The sequence below is a fragment of the Panicum virgatum genome, chromosome 7N (genome assembly GCF_016808335.1).
Source record: "Panicum virgatum strain AP13 chromosome 7N, P.virgatum_v5, whole genome shotgun sequence".
Lineage (NCBI taxonomy): Eukaryota > Viridiplantae > Streptophyta > Magnoliopsida > Poales > Poaceae > Panicum > Panicum virgatum.
The window spans coordinates 42,553,854-42,570,668 of NC_053151.1; the positions used below are offsets into that span (position 1 = coordinate 42,553,854).

General features: G+C 43.7%; 2 protein-coding genes and 1 long non-coding RNA gene across 4 annotated transcripts; 1 reads left to right on the plus strand and 2 right to left on the minus strand.

Annotated features, from left to right (window-relative positions):
- The first annotated feature begins 7,292 nt into the window (after positions 1 to 7,292).
- On the plus strand, positions 7,293 to 7,943 carry LOC120681287. Its single transcript, XM_039962798.1, has one exon. The coding sequence runs from the start codon at positions 7,293 to 7,295 to the stop codon at positions 7,941 to 7,943; it is 651 nt and encodes a 216-aa protein (XP_039818732.1).
- A 109-nt stretch (positions 7,944 to 8,052) lies between these two features.
- Positions 8,053 to 9,545, minus strand: LOC120683934. Its single transcript, XR_005678992.1, has 3 exons — positions 9,423 to 9,545; positions 8,992 to 9,333; positions 8,053 to 8,659 (listed from the first exon to the last, which is right to left on the minus strand). It is a non-coding gene; the product is annotated as an uncharacterized LOC120683934 (long non-coding RNA).
- Positions 9,546 to 13,546: 4,001 nt separating this feature from the next.
- Positions 13,547 to 16,430, minus strand: LOC120683752 (magnesium transporter MRS2-A, chloroplastic-like). 2 transcript variants are annotated; one of them, XR_005678906.1, is made up of 6 exons: positions 15,975 to 16,430; positions 15,572 to 15,644; positions 15,340 to 15,410; positions 14,733 to 14,818; positions 14,539 to 14,624; positions 13,547 to 13,837 (listed from the first exon to the last, which is right to left on the minus strand). XR_005678906.1 is itself a non-coding variant. In XM_039965831.1 (6 exons), the coding sequence occupies exons 1-6, from the start codon at positions 16,362 to 16,364 to the stop codon at positions 13,754 to 13,756; spliced, it is 795 nt and encodes a 264-aa protein (XP_039821765.1). In that variant the 5' UTR covers positions 16,365 to 16,430; the 3' UTR covers positions 13,552 to 13,753. The 2 variants fall into 2 exon arrangements, 1 of the variants encoding a protein (XP_039821765.1); XM_039965831.1 differs by having other exon boundaries at positions 13,552 to 13,837; positions 14,539 to 14,629.
- Positions 16,431 to 16,815: the final 385 nt, after the last annotated feature.

The following is a 16,815-nucleotide window of genomic DNA, read 5'->3' on the forward strand; positions in this document are numbered from 1 at the left end:
CGGCGCTGCGCGGCTTGGGAGGGGGCGTGCGGTGGTGGGGCGAGCTCGTAGAGGTGGAGAGCCGCGCGGAGGCCTATTTATAGGCCAAGCGAGGCAGGGGAGGGGCGGGGAGCGGTGGCCGCCGGCCGGCAGCTCTACGCGGCCATTAATGGCGTGGGGGCGGCTTCGGCATCGCAGAGCGGCGCTAACGCGACGGTGAGGCGATGGGGCGTGCAAGGAAGGACAGCAAGTGGGGAGGGGGCGGCAGCCAACGGCGAGGCGCCGCGCGGCGGCGTGCTGCAAGAGAGCTCGGCTCCGTGCGAGCTCCGCTGCTGCTGCTTGGGTGCGCGCGCGCGTCGAGGCGGGCAAGGGGGCACGACTGCACAGGGAGGGTAGGCAGGAGGGGGCCGCTGGTGGGGGCGACGGCCAGCGCCGAGCTGTTCTGCTCGTGCCGCGCGAGGGGAGAAAGGAGGAGGAGGGAGAAGAAAGAAAGGGAAGGAGGACAAAAAGAAAAGAGAAAAAGGAAAAAGGAAAAGAAAAGAAAAGAAAAGAGAGAGAGAGGGAAAGAGAGAGAGAGAGAGAGAGAGAGCTGCCGGCGCGATTCGCGGCGACGGTCGGACACGCGCGCGCTGCGCGGCTTCGGCGGGAAGCGATGCGCACGTAAAACGGGGAAAGGAAACAGAGATATGGGATAGGGATTGGTACGGGTGTCGGAACGGCGGATCACCAGGAAAGATTTCGGGACATCGGGAGTTTGGACAGAAAAAGATTTAGAACAATTTGAACTCAACGATGGAAAAGATTTTAAAAATTATTTTTAGCGAGTAATTTATTTCGGTGAATTTTTCGGGATGTCACACCACCTCCGAAAACGCGCTTCCAACGGATTCGGCATCGGGCTCCCTTCGCAATCCCGTTCGGCAAACACGAGCGCTCCTTCGGCATCTATCCCGAACGAGCTTCATTCGGCATCCGACTCTTGCGCCCTGCCCTCGTCTTCCCGCGCCCTCCCCCTCCTCTTCCCGCGTCGGGCCTGCGACGACGGACGGCAGTGGGAGGAGCGGATGCGGCGCTGTGACGGCTGGAGGCGGGCCGAAGAACAAGGAGAACCGACGCGAGCACCATCATCAGGAAGGTGTGGCGAACCGATTTTGATGGTTTGTTGGTCGCGAGGAAGGGTGTGGACGGAGGCTCACCTAGACACCATGGGCGACGGCCATGGCTGCGGCGGAGCTTCGGCGCGCGGCCTCCCTGGTGCGTGGATGCTTGGCCGGTGGTTGGAGGAGGTAGAGGACTCCGAGGTGAAGCTACTGGTGCAAGGAATTGAGATCTGGTGGGGTGGTCTACCCGCAATCGAAAAGGGGGCGAAGCTCGTTCGTATGGCTGCCATGGTGAACGGCGAGCTTGGGCTCGGCCCTGGAGTGGGGGATTCGGCGGGCTATGGTAGGGAATCGAAAGAGGAGGTCGTGAGGCTACTCTAGGTGAAAGGAATCGAAGTGGGATGGCTTGGTTTGGGAGAATCGGAGGTGGAGCTCGAGAATGACCATGGCTAACTATGCCGGTCTTCTCTCCTCTCTTGCTCCACTCTCCCCTGCAGATGATGCGATCGCAGTAGCGAGAGCGAGAAGAGGAGGCTGTGGGGAGGAGCTTTTGACTTTCGCATGTCCCAGAGTCAAGCCGGTTCGCGGCATGCAGGCTCTTTTGACTTTCGCCCCATGCTACCCTGTGACGATGACCTGACCCTGTCCTCAGTGTGAACGCACATCCCATGGCTACATTTTCGAACGTCGCCTTAGGCTACTTCTAGCAGCACTCCAGTCGCGGATGCGGATAACATCATCAATGCTCAATCGGACCCAGCACTATCATTGCGGGAGACGGACTCCGTTCCAGCAAAATGCGAATGCGGGCGCGAAAATAGTCCTACGGGCGCGAGAGCCGGTTTCTTCCCGCCAAAAATGGCGAGCGGGAGCGGAGGCGGGATCCGGACCTTGGCGAGGCTCGGCCCTGCGCCGGGCTCTGGCGGCGCAGCGCAGCGGCGACGTGGCACGGGCGACTGCCCGCATTGGGAGAAGGAGCCGGTGGCGGTGGCGGCGGTGGCCGGAGGTGCGCGCAGGCAGGGCGAGGCGGGGGCGCGGGGGTAGAGAGCGCGTGCCCAGCGGAGGCGACCGGCGACGGGGTCGGTGAGCTGAAGGTCGACGTCCATCCTCACGCATCCACAGCGGTACGGCCTTCGGTCCTCCAAGCATTGAGGTAGCTGGCGGAGGACGTTGGATTACAGACCAAGTGAGCATCAGAATGACGTATAGGCGTACAGCCCCCATGTATTTGCATAATCGATCTGATTGCTTGCTCCTTTGTTCAAATCAACAGAATACATCAGCCATGTATTTGCTAATCAATTTGATTACTTGTTCGCTTGTTCAAATTGACGGATTGTTCAAAGGAACATACTGTTTTAGCAAGAACCTTAAATGTCCAGGGGCAATTTTGTATCTTTGCTTAATTGTTGTAGCTGAAGATGGCCTGGAGAAGGGCAAGAAAGCGCCAGCGCGAGTTGCAGCAATTCCACGCCCACCATGAGCTTCTGACCATGACAACCATTGTTCAAATTATTGAAGAAGAAGAAGAAGAAGAACGTCCTCACCGCGGCTCTATAGTTGGCAGGAAAATGGTGCCCAGGGACAGGTTCAACGGCTATTGGAGGTTGATGCAAGATTATTTCCTCGATCCTCCAGTCTTCGACGATAATCACTTCCGTCGATGGTTAGTTTCGCTCCATGGATTTTTCTCTGTAGCTTGAGTGTGAAAATCGCTATTGGATGACATATACGTCTATGTGCAGCTTTCGAATGTGCAAAGCTATGTTTATTGACATTTGTCATGCTGTTGCGGCGCGGAATGACTACTTCAAGAGGAAACCCAATGCCGCAGGTCTGCCGGGGTTCACCACGGTACAGAAGGTAACCGTTGCCTTGCGTTTGCTTGCATATGGAGGGTGTGCGGACCGCCTTGTTGAGTACATTCGTATGGGGGAGACCACCATCCTTGAGAGCCTGGATCATTTCACTAGGACAGTGATTGATCTCTATGGACTGCGTTTGCTTTGCAGTGCTGTCGGGTAAAATCCCGATTAAACCACTTGAAACAAGATCGACAAAGCAGTCCAGAGAATGCAATATTCAACAAATTTTACAGTACGGAGTATAGAACTAATTGTTATTATTACAAGCCGAGTTTGAATTTATAAAAGTACAACAGAGTTCAAGTTTGACGAAAAACGAACGATAGTCTAGCATCGAAACCAGACGTCATGATGAAGCCCGTACATGACGTCAACCGTAACCTCCGATGTATCACCTGAAAAACAAAGCCACAAGCAAGGCTGAGTATACTAATACTCAGCAAGGCTTACCCGACTAAGGGTATACTTAGCCCACTATCTAGACATGCAAAGCTTTTGGCTTGAGGGGTTTGTTTTGCCAAAAAGCATCTAAAAGTGAGTCCTTACTTTCAACATTTTAGCTCAAGTTTAATGTAGCAAGTATTAACTAGGTTTGCAAGAATATCTAGAACAAGCATGGTATATCAAATTAATCCTAAAAAAATAGCTTCATCATTGCATCCTCATTTCAATTTCTTACTACGATGTGACAAAGAGATCAAGGCTCTCATATCCGCGAGTCACGGCGAATCGATCCAATTTTAAACCTTGCAAGGTGGACCTAACACACACGACCTGTGTAAGCCCCGTCGGACTATACAAGTCAACTGTTTCCTATATGCACACCGAATAGCTGAACTGCCCTGCAACTCGGGACTGCTAGCCCCACCGTTACCTACAAAGGGTCAGCCATGAGTTTACCCACTAGCACCACCGGGAAGACAGTATCAAGTTCATACTACCAGTGTGCATATGGTACTGAGCTTACCGGTTTCGACTACCTCCTACTTCCGGCATGTGGTTAGTACTATTCAATCCTCGATCAACACTACCACAACAGATCGGTCCTCAATCGACACAGGCGGAGACACACTTTCCATCCAATTCATATCCTTAGCCAAACTCATCTCCAACCGGTCTCCATTTTCTTTCCACATTGATTCATCCTCAATAACTTTTCCATAATCCAAAAAGTCCTAACTCTCGCGAGTGACATAAAATCATTCGACTTCTATCGAGTCCTATTTAGCATGGCGGTACTAACGACCTACACATACTAGTAGATCAACTGAGGGAACCTAGGAATCATGCAACTAAGGTTCCAGTCAACTCCTGTAAACTTAAGTGCACAGATACATAATAGGAACATAATTTGGTATAGCATTTAAAATACTGGGATTGATGCACCGGGGCTTGCCTGGGATTAACACTAGGTCAGTGTTAGTTAAAGGATAGCTGCTCGGCGAGCATCTTCCTTCGGTCGTGCACATTGGGTTCCATCCGTCCATCTTCTAGACGTGTCCACCATTCACCGTCTTCTGGCTCGGCTTCAATCGTCACATTCTTCACGTGGTTCATCTATCGTACCTAAATGAAATGCAACAATGCATATGTATGAATGTAAAGTTCCGAGTTGTTTAGCGATTTAGATGTTATTATTTTTCCTTCACGATAAAGTTGTAGTCCAACATAAAGTGAGTTGGTATGGGAAACTTGTCAATTAATATTTCCTGTGCAGTCATTTATAGAGTAGTAATTTTATCTATACTAACTCATAAAAGAGCTGGGTGTGTTGCTTTTCTTTTATATTAGAACAGAAAAATGCAGAAAAAGTGTTTTTCATCATATTAACACATGGAAAACAAGAGAAAAATATAACTAAAGCTAAAAGCATAGAATGGTGCCGATATTGTTATGAGAGATGCTTTACTGGGACACTAGTGTGCAGTAAAATTTTCAGGTCATTTGAGGTAACAAATAAATCATAAAAACTCATGAATCTATTACTACTAGTGTACAAAAACAAAACTCTAGGGTAAAAAAAATGCAAGTTCTAGTAATGAAATTTTACCAGTAGGTTAGATTCCTTAAGATGAGCTTGTGGTAAAGTTTTCATAATTTATTGAGCCATACAGCAAGCATAGGAATTTAGATTCCTTTCCTAGGCATTTATCTAACTAAAAATCTAAAGAGTAAACTACTTAGTTTCAGTGGCTAAAATTTTACAGACATGTTCATGTACTGAAAACCAAGCTCTAGTAAAAATTATGAGATTTTTCTAATGAAGGAAACTAGGGCTTTTGATTTACAAAGTTTATTCATGAATAAATTAAAAGGACTAGTTATACTTTACTAAAAATTCCCAAAATTTTTCGATAGCATCTAGAAATAATGTTAAGGCTGTTGTAATTCAGCTTAAGAAAACTAATATAAAATCCTGTGGATTTAATTCTATTTAACATAGGCATAAACCAAGATCTAATGAAACCTATAGCTAGAGTTGTAAAAATGTCCTCAAATTTTTATAGTAAGCTACTCATCTAGGGTGTAGGACACTGTCCAAAAATCAGCTAAATATCGTGGGTAGAACTTGAGATACATACAAATGTGGATAAAACTAATACTTAATATAAAGATAAAACTATTAGTCAAATACAAAAGTGGATGTAACAAAAGTTGTAGATATAGGTGCAAGGATTTTGGAACATTTGAGTTTGTATTTTTCCGATTTTTCTACGATTTTCTACGAATTTTCAAAGTTTGCTGTTTGAAGTCCATGTACATTTTGCAAACTAGCCCCTGGAATTTTCGTTTCTTTGAACTGGAGGTCCCTGGTCGGACCAGGAACAGAGGAGCGGCGGCCGGCCCTTTTCCGGCGAGCAGAGTCACCGGCGGTGGGGGCTAGGTTGGGGGAAATGGAGAGGAGTTCGAGCCGCACCTGTAGAGGGCCTTTGTGGGGGCTGGGGTGCTCGAAATTGGCGGCGCCGCGGAGAGCGGCGGACGGCGGCGGTCTGCTCCGGCGCAGCGGTGCTCCGGCGGCCATGGGTGGAGGTGGCTGGGCTTGGGAGTTCCGTTGGGGCGAGGTGAAGCCGTTCCCGAGGTCGGTTGGAGCCAAGGGAGGGCGGAGGAGGGGTCTCCACGGAGAGGTAGGGGCGGCGGCGGCCCTGCTCACCGGCGGCAGCGTTTCGGCGTGGCTGGGCGATGGTGACCGGGCCGAGGAGCTTCGGGAGGACGTGAGGAAAGTCGTGGTGCGCTCGATTTTGTCATAGTGGGAGTGAAGGGTGGAGTTCCGCGGCGAGATGAGCTCGGCGGCCATGGAGACGGCGGCGACGAGGCTAGCTCGGGCGATGGGGAAGAGGGTTCAGCTCTGGACAAGGTGAAGCAGAGAGGAGAAATCGAATTTGGCTCACGAATGGATTGGGACGGCTTGAGTGGCGGGGAAGGCAACAGCGCGACGACGCGGGACAGCACCGACGTCGAGACGGCGACGGCGCGAGCGGAGAACGGCGGGGCGCGTGTCGCGCGTAGGAGAAGCCAGGGCGAGCGGTTTTGGGCGATACCGAGGGCGCGCGAGGCGGATTTGGCCAGGGCGCAGTGCGTGGCCGGCCAGGTGGCCGACGCCGGCGCACCGACGGCAAACGGCGTGAGGGAGGGAGAAAACAGAGGAAGAAGAGAGATGGAGTGAGGGCAGTTTCGTAAATAAAGTGAAGTTCAAAACTCCAGTTTGTAAACTCAATTTTTCTCCTTCTACATGGACTCAAATGAAAAACTTTTGAATACCAAACTTGCTCAAAATTTCGAGATCTACAACTTTAGTTTTAGGAAAAAGTTCATTTGAAACTTCCTTTGAAAGATATAAATTGAAACTTGAGTGCATCTGAAAAGGTCCTATACGCTTCGAAATTCAAATTTTCTCCCATTTTTGTGTGGCGACTCGAAAAACTTTGAACACGAAAGTTGTTCATCATTCGAAAACTTATAACATTGGTTTTGGGCAAAAATCCATTTAAGCAACGGTTTAAAATTTATTTTGAAAACCTATTTGTTACAATTTGAAAGATAATTTAAATGTTTAAAAACTGTGATTTGAAGAGCTCGTCATTTCATGTGCCAAACTTCATTTTCTCACCTGTTTTCATATACACATAGACACATATACACATGCATAATCAAACACACACATATATTATTTCTCAAAAGAAATGCATAATTTTAATTGCTCTTGTTTATTAAGCATGATTCTATGTTTAGTTTCTTTTGCTTAGCATTTTAAAACTCTGGGATGTCACTATAGTCGTATCTTAGACCACCCAATGCTGAAGACATTGCTAGGCTCCTTCGGAAAGCAGAAGAAGGAGGATTTCCCGGCATGATTGGTAGTATCGATTGTATGCATTGGGAGTGGGAGAAGTGCCCTACAAGTTGGCATGGTCAATATAGGGGCCATTACAAGAAACCTACAATTATCCTTGAGGCTGTAGCAAGTTATGATCTTAGGATTTGGCATGCCTTCTTTGGCATGCCAGGATCTTGCAATGATATTAATGTCTTACATCGATCTCCGGTGTTTGACAACCTTGCTAGAGGCATTGGACCTGCAGTGAATTTCAATGTCAATGGGAGGGATTACAATATGGGATATTATCTTGCTGATGGTATCTACCCTCCTTGGGCTACTTTGATCAATGGCATCTCTAGTCCTCAAAGCAATAAGCACAAGTACTTTACACTTAAACAAGCGGAGTACCGGAAGGATGTGGAGCGTGCATTTGGTGTGCTGCAAGCAAAGTATGCAATCATGAAGGGACCAGCTAGGAGGTTCAGTCTAGTGGCACTCAAGTATATAGTTGATTGTGTAATCATCCTACACAATATGGGTATTGAATATGAGAAAGGAATGGAGGAATTGAGAATTGAAGATTATGACGACGCGACAAGGCCAACGTTAGCTCCTAATCGAAACATTCCTGAAATTCTTCGATTGATTGAACGAAACAAGGCCATGGTTATTCTACACTAAGTCAAATATTTTCATGGGAATGAAATGCTGAAATTAGTCCCCAACTGAGTTACTACGATGTCCAATTCAGGGTCATGCATAGTTCAACACATAATTATTATTGTACTAGTTTAGGGAACATTCAGGGTCATGCATAGTTCAACACATAATTCGATAATTGTACAAGTTCAGGGAACATCACGGTCATGCATAGTTCAACACATAATTCGATAATTGTACTAGTTCAGGGAACATCCCGGTCATGCATAGTTCAACACATAATTCGATAAAGAAGCTGATAAAATCGCATCTACTACCCACCAGGGCCATTGGAACCATCATCTCTGAAGCTCATAGCAGATATCTTCTTCTGTTTGTTGATGTAGTAATTGCGGACCCATGGTTGCATCTTCTCGACATCCATGGTCATGATCCGTTCTTCCCGATCTTCCTTCTACAGTTGGAGCATCTCTTTTTGTACCTCCACTTGGGCTTTCTGGATTTGTAGTTGCTCTTCCTGTATAGCGAGTTTGCGTTCAGAGCGAGAAGCGATTTATTTAGCCTCCTCTTCGCTTGCAGCCTGAACCCGTTCTTCATAAGCGCTCCGATCCATGGACATCTTTTGTAGGACTTCAAAGCAAGCGAGAAGCAGATATCTTCTTCCATTTGGCCTATCAATGAATGAACTTGAAAGTGGTACCGACAATTCCCTCATACATCTGGAGAGCGTCTTTCACCTGCACATACAACCATGGACTGAAGTTAAATGGTAGTCCAACTATAATCTAAAAGGAATATGATTGAGTGTTCTTCAATTACTGATTTTCTTTGTGCTAGTCCAACTATATTCTAAAAGGAATAAGAGATGTTTTACAGACTGAAGTTAAATGGTAGTCCAACTATAATCTAAAAGGAATATGATTTAGTGTTCTTCAATTACTAATTTCCTTTGTGCTAGTCCAACTATATTCTAAAAGGAATAAGAGATGTTTTACAGACTGAAGTTAAATGATTCAACCCTTCTATACTCAAGACAAGAGTTCTATTTTATCTATGAGTGTTTCCTTACCTTGTCACCATCGCTCTTGCCACTCTGGTTTTTCCTTTCAATCTCAGAGTAAAACCCACAAAATCTTGAAGTATCCTTCTGGATATCAGCCCACCTATGCTGCAGGGAAGACTGGGACCTGGTACGTTCACTATCTTCTTCGAAGTAAGCTTTTATCCTTCCCCAATAGGATCGGATTGGCTGGTTGGTTCCCACAATAGGATCCTTGCTCACATTAATGTACGCTGAGCATAAGGATTCATCCTCCTTTGTTGAGAAGTTCTTCAAACATTTGGAAGTTCCTTTCCTGCGTGCTTCGGGGGCGCTAGGTTGATCTGGCACGACAATGTTCATCTCGGACCCCTTTAAATGCATATAAGAAAATAGTCAGTGCTAACACATTAAATAATGTTTTGCTAAAAGAAAAGGGAAACACAATTTCAATGCCATACATCTGGAGGGAGGTTGTTAAGTTACTGTTCAGTGGGCATGTAGGCTTCACCTATGTCGATGCCATGGGTGTAATTAACCTCACCAATTGGTTGAGAGGCATTACCCATTCCTTGCCACATGTTCTCCATTGATCCCCTGTCATATATGCAATATTCGCTATGGTGAAGACTAGAGCGTAGCCGAGGATAAAAATACCATACTATTGCCATCACTTGAGCACAAACAAAGAGGTTACCGTATAAACTTTAACAATTATACATGCATACACAACATAATCAGCACATAGCACATGTCAAAGGTGGATAAAATCAAGTTTTGTCTAACAGGTTCCTCATGTTTTTTATAATTTCTGCTACACAATGGCAATCGTGGGAAGGCAAAGTGTGTCAACCTCTTAATTCAAACCTACATGATAATCTACCTCTACCAAAACCCAAGATTTCAAAAAGAAAGGAGATTCATTTGTGACCTAGAAATCAAGAAATCTCGCGAACTCCTTTGACCCTTCTCAACATAGGAATAGATGTTCTTCCCGGTGCCCAAATCCCTGGATGTACGCGTTCCCCACAAGGTGGAAAATATCACGGCGCCCCCAAATCCCTGTGCGTTCCCGACACGGGTGGAAAATAAACTGGCCTATGCATTTCATCCACCTCCAGATCGAGCCCTATACCACCAATCCAGAACATGGGAGATCCAAGAACTCACCTTGTATCAGCTGTAGTCGCCGGAGCCGACGAAGAACTGGCACTCCCGGGTGAAGAGGAGCCTAGGGATTTCGTGCGTCGTCCCTGCTTCCGCCTTTCTTGACCTGCTTCTCTGCTTTCCCCCTGCTGTGTGCTCCGAGATCTGGCCTTCAACTCCAGGTCCAGGCTTGTGGTGGTCGGGGGAGGCGACCTTCGTGCTCAGGCGGAAGAGTCCGGGGCTGGGAAGGCTCGGGCGGAAGAGTCGCGGGCTGGGGAAGGAAGCAGTTGATTTTCTTGGATGCGGGGATGAGAGAGAATAAATGAAAATGGGGTACACGCCGGACCGATCCGTTTTTTGCGCGCTCACACCCGCAGTCTGCTGGACGCCGCTACAGTTGCCAAGAAAGCGAATTTTCCGCATGCGCATGCTGATAGGGGGCCTGCTGGAAACAGCCTTAGAGGTCGGACGGCAGAGCCACAGCAGTTAGAGGTCAGGGTCGCTCCAAAGTTTTTTCTCGGAAAAAGTCTAAATAACCCCCTCAACTATTAGACCTGGACTACTTAACCCCCGAATTACAAAACCGGTTATTCTACCCCCTGAAATTTCTAAAACCGGACAAATAACCCCCCAAGTCGGTTTTGGAGGGTAGATTTGTCTTTTTCATTTTTATTTATTTCAGCTAATTTTTTTAAAAATTATAACAAATCACATAAAAATCCAAAAATTGAAAATCAAATTTTGTTGAACTCTACATGAGTAGATCTACACAATAAACATATAATATGGTTTGCTTTCATACAAAATTTTATGGAGGGCTAACTATTGTATGCTTGAACTTTAGTAAAAAAATTCATACTCATTGGATCATGTATACCTTTGTTATAAATTTGCTTATGTTCATGCTGGTTAAATTTAAATAAATCTATAACTAAATTATACATGATCCAATGAGTATAAACTTTTTACTAATGTTCAAGCATAAAATAATTATTCCACCATAAAAATTTCACTACAATTAGACAATGAAAATTGCATATATGAATTATTTCCATTAATTGGAAAAAAATATATATCTAATTCTACAACAAAATATGTACTAAATCATATCATATTATATGTTCACGGTGCAGATTTACTCATAGAGTCCAACAAAATTGGATTTTCAATTTTTGGATTTTTCTATGATTTTCTATGATTTTTCAAAGATTCAGCTGAAATAAATAAAAAAGGAAAAAAAAAAAGACAAAACCACCATAAAAAACCGCCTTGGGGGGGTTATTTGTCCAGTTTTAAAAAGTTCAGGGGGTAGAATAACCGGTTTTGTAGTTTGGGGGGTTAAGTAATTCAGGTCCAATAGTTGAGGGGGTTATGTAGACTTTTTCCTTTTTTCTCCCAATCGTTCTTTTTAGTAGTATATAGAGAAGATGTACGTGCCACATGCACATATTTAATTTTTCTTCCATCAAGCAATGTAGTTATTTATTTTCTTTTAAAAAATAATACACGTCTTCCTTTTCCTTCCATAAAACTACAATGATGTCAATTAATATCCTTTCAAAACCATCAAGCAGCAATGCCATTTATTTTTCTTCTAAAAATAATACACGTCTTTCTTTTCCTTCCATAAATAATGATGTCAATTATGGGTTAATGCGCAAAGGAAAGTATGTGTATACTAAAAGAAAGTAATATGTTAATACATGTCTTTCTTTTTTTCATAATTAAACAATGATGTCAATTATTATCCTTCCAAAAGAAAAAATGACGTGAATTATGGGTCAATGTATGTGCAAAGGAAATTATGTGTATGCTAAAGGAAAGTAATATGTAGGTACAAGAGGTGGGTATAGGAAATTGCTAGTGCAAAAAGTAATACTCCCTCCGTTCCAAATTGTAGGTCATTTGACTTTTTCAACTCCAAGTTTGACACTCGTCTTATTCAAAAATTTGTGTAAAACATCACTTCTTTTGTTGTGCCTTGCTTTATTAATACAAGTTCTTGAAGAATGGTTTAAATTTGACTATGTTTGCATAAATTTTTTGAATAAGTCGAGTGGTCAAACTTGGTGTCAAAAAAGTCAAACGACTTATAATTTGGAATGGAGGGAGTAGGATTTTGGTGGAAAACATTGACGAAACCAATCTCCCCCTTCCTTTCGTCAACCCTTTTGACCCGACAAGTGGGGTCTTCGTGAGGGGTACGGTGGGCCTAATCTTAGTGAGAAATATTTTCAATTGTTTCAATTTTTATAGTATAGATAGATATAGATTTTTCTTGTAAGTCAAGTTTGTACTCCACCGTAATCGACAAAAAATCTTAAACTTAGGCTATAAATATCAGACCTACGGGTTCTGTAAACTTGATCAACCACATCCAATCAAAATTTTACATTACGCATCTACCTTTTTGTCGGCGACTTCGCCTAAACTTAGTTGAAGTAGATCTTTTTATGAGTTCTTCCTAATAAGTAGGGCTGCATCGGCTCTAATCTCCAATTTATTGGTAAGTTCCGAGTTGAGTTGCGTAGATAGGTCTAAGTTGATAGCACATCATTTTTTCCTCTGTTTATAGCGCTCAAGTTATCAAATATCTTAGATCTTAGGTTTACGGTGCACCGCTTTTACCTAGATTTAATTTATTCATAAGTTATCGATAATAGCTATCGTTTTGTTAGATTAATCCGCTTAGTCTAGTTTGCTTTTAGCTTTTATCACCAATTATCGGTAATCGTTTAGTTCTTGTTAGGTTAATCCGCTTAATCTAGCTTGTTTAAATTTTTTATCACAAGTTATCCAGGTTAGATCTATTTCTCTGTCAGTTCTCATTGTTTGGTCAACAAAGGTTTAAGTGCTTGACAAACATAGGATTGAACAAAAATGCCCAAAAAAAAACTATGGTTGCATAGAAACCACCAATATATGAGGAGCAGCTCATACACTTTATTTCACAGAAGTGAAATAAACTACTACAGTAGTAAACTACCTAGATCAACAGATTGGAAATGCAGAGTAAACTTAGTAGGGCTCTTCACTACTGTATTTCATGAAAAAGGAGCAGAGTCAAGAGCTGATGACAAATTAATGGGTTATGCTTTTTGAAAGTGGCAAAGTGCTGCGATGAGCATTTGGCACAGCATGTCCAGTCTCAGATCTGTTCAGAACCAAGAGAATATTCTCAGCTCTATAACTAGTCACTTTGTAGCCCAAACTGGGAGTAAATAATTTCTTATTCCGTGTACGGGTTGATGTATCTGAAGATCGAACCTCTGATTAGTTCAGATAGGAAATGTGTTATAGGAAAGAGAGGGACAGTGAATTTGCAGTTGAGCTTTTGAAAGGAATACAAGAGATGGAAATAAGTGAAAGCATTGCTTTTTGAATGCCACTGTATGTACTTTGAATGCTGTCTAAATTGAAATTCAAAGAAATAACACCATAACATTTGAAGTCATTGACTGAGAAATTTTTACTGATGGTGCTTCAATCAAATATGCAGAAAAGATAATCAACATCGTCATATACAGTTTTGTACAAGAAGAGAGAGAGAGAGAGAGAGAGAGAGAGAGAGAGAGAGAGAGAGAGAGAGAGAGAGAGAGAGAGAGTTGTATATGACATAAATAGCTCAAGGAGGCATGGCATAGACTTATGTGGCGCTTACACTAGGCTCAATCTTCATTAGTCTCTGCTCCAGTCTTAGTATTCTAGAAAGAAGTGCAGCTTCAACAACCTAAACGCAAGAAAATCAAAATGATACATCAGTTAATATCTCCAATATTTGGCACACTGACACTTCCAATTTGCTTGAAAATGAAAGCATGCCGCAATTTTTTGATGCTGATGAAATACTATAAAATACCGGACTGCTAGAAAGATATAGAAGATGCCGAAATATCATTCTCAACCATATTCAGATGGAGTTCTGGTATGCATATCTATGTGTACAGTAGGGCACTTGGGCCATGGGCCTAATGGGCTAAATATAGAGTGTACAACTATATATTTACTACACTTGACAAGGACTACCTTTATTTTAAACAAAATTTAATGTAGCATCAATTAAGATCAGCCAAGATAAAATACAACCATTGATTAGTGTACAAGGGATTATGCTTGTACAATTATTCAATATTCTTAAAATCAGACTAAAGACACTGGAAAATCTTGCCTGAATAATTAACATGGATGCTGATGCAAATCTATTAATTTTCACAAGAAGCACTTATTGATGTCCTACTTTGTTAGTTTGTTTATCTACTGGAAGTACAATACAGATGTAAACAGAAATATGCACCCGTCTTAACAATCCCTGAATCCTATGTCACCTAAATTAGCACACTACTTTTGATGGGAGACTGAGAAGAAAATGCTTTTACGTAGCAGCATATCAGTATATCAACGACTGCAAGGATTACTGTATAGATCCATTACCTCAAGCTGAAAAGGCATTGCGGGCCCACCATTGATGTTTCTTGGATTTAACCTAGGCAGTAATAGCTCTAAAAAGGCCTTCCCTCCTGGACTACTCAAGTTACAAAAAATAAAATCAATAAGTTTATAAAGAGATAGATGGTAAATTTTGAAAGAAAGGAAGTAACTTGTTATTATTAAAGTTGACAACTGACCTGTTATAGTTAAATATAAGAACATGCTCGTACATAGCAATTGCTCGCAAGGAGCCAAGATTGATTAAAATAGCTTGTTCACGTACCTGTAATAAATGATGAAACATGATTTTTCACATGCTATAGAAAGAATGGTGTTTAGGAGGGATATGAATAAAAGTGCAAGGATACAACAGAAACAACACCAAAATACAAAATAAGGAAAGAATAACATCCAAATTAAAATGCTTAATACATGAGTTTACAAAATGAAAGGGAACAGAAATATTCCAGATGTAAATCTACAGTAAATTTTCTCAATACTTAACTCAATATATCATGAAAATTACTACAACAATTAGGCAAACACAATCTAAGCAGAAAAGTAAGGCAAATGGTATGATTGCCCTTTACAAATGCAAGTATTTGTGCATTTCTTGATCTACTACAAAAAGTGAAACAATTGAGTAGCTCGGACAAAACAAATGCAGTGAAGACAAAACAGTTATATTGCCTTTCAGACTAGTATACACATCATGGTAATACTCATAATCAATACAAATGAAACATGTAGCATAGCGTGAACAAAGGAAAGTCTACATAGTTATGTGTTGATTGTGCCTATTACCAGCAGGGAAGGCATTGAATTCATTAACCATAGTGATGGGTCAACGCTTCGGGTATCACGTAAACGGAGCCCTAGCAGGGCAAAAGTTGAAAATCAGAAGATATCCTTCTTTCATGTGCTTGTAAATCACAAGATAGATAGTAAATCACACGAACTGAGCATTTCAGCTAAAGGTGGTACAAAATGAAGTTGATGTAGGGGGTTGCTTGAGAAACACGTTCCTTTTACATACCACTAGATTTCAGTAGCTGCCGCCGGCTTATTTTTTTGGTGGACATCCTCCCAGTAGATCTCACTTCTATCACCTGGGTAAAGTTCAATTTCCAGAGAAAGGTTAATGACTATGTATTTTGCAGGGATGTGAATCCCGAAATCTGTAATGTGCATATCACAATTCGACATAAAGCCAACCTACATTTACACACAAATGTCACAGAGCAAACATGATGACAATTGATTTGAGCAAAAAGGAAAACGAGCACGTATGCTTTATTTACATTCGGATACGCAGTACTGAGATGATGGATGTTGAGTTGTTGACTGGCAAGCAACAATGCAATATGAAACACCGTGTGATGTGAACAATTCAGCAAGAAGCCATTTCAGGTTCGAGGCTTTGCTTACTGGAAGCCTACCTCATACACGGGCTCCTTGATGCCAAGCGAGATGTAATCCGCGGCGAACCGCCCCGAGCCCCTGGACGCGTCCTCCCTTGCCCCACCACCATCACCACTTCCTCCCCCATCCTCCTCGCCTTCCCTCCTCACCTCCACCTCCTCTTCGTCCTCCTCCACCACCTCCTCCTTGGTCAGGGCCCACCCGTCCTTCCCCTCCGCGGCCCGCGGCGGCGCCAGAATCGGCAGCGGCAGGAGCCCTCCCTTCCTCACGCTCGAGAGCGCTGGAGGCAGCCTCGGCAGGCGGTAGCGCAGGCATGCTCCTGCGCCGGCGCCGGGCGGCTGCAGGAGCGGCAGCGGGAGGAGGAGGAGGCCGGCCTGCGACGACGCGGACAGCGGCACGGACGCCATGGCGGGCGCATCAACCGCGGGATCACGCGCTGTGCAAGCTCCTCCCCGATGCTTTGGCTGTGTTCAGATCCGCGAAAAGCTGTAAAAAAAATGTATTTTGTTTGTTTGTGGTAAATATTATTCTATTATAGTCTAACTAGGCTAAAAAAATTCGTCTCGCAATGTATATTAAAACTATGCAATTAGTTTTTTTATTTAGCTATATTTAGTACTTTATGCATGGATCAATTAATATATTTAATGTTTCGATGTGATTTTGATGTGATCGAAAATTTGGAGGAATAGGAGGGAAGTGAACACAGCCTTTACAGCTTTGGTTCCCGGTGCGCGAAGGCGACGGAGCGAGCGAAGCGGGAAGACGCTATCCGAAGATTCCGAACCAGTGCGCGGGCTCCTGGCTGCGCGGGCTCCTGGCTGGGGCGATCTGAACCGTCCGATCACCGACCAACGG

What these genes read in the sequence shown, in the direction of transcription:
- LOC120683752 (XM_039965831.1), bottom strand. Translation starts at nt 16,364, where the DNA reads ATGGCGTCCGTGCCGCTGTCCGCGTCGTCGCAGGCCGGCCTCCTCCTC. An exon ending in ATTCAATGCCTTCCCTGCTG is followed by an intron (nt 14,819 to 15,339) that starts GTAATAGGCACA and finishes CATTTATTACAG; the next exon opens with GTACGTGAACAAGCTATTTT. An exon ending in CAATGCCTTTTCAGCTTGAG is followed by an intron (nt 13,838 to 14,538) that starts GTAATGGATCTA and finishes TCTTGCGTTTAG; the next exon opens with GTTGTTGAAGCTGCACTTCT.
- LOC120681287 (XM_039962798.1), top strand. Translation starts at nt 7,293, where the DNA reads ATGATTGGTAGTATCGATTGTATGCATTGGGAGTGGGAGAAGTGCCCT.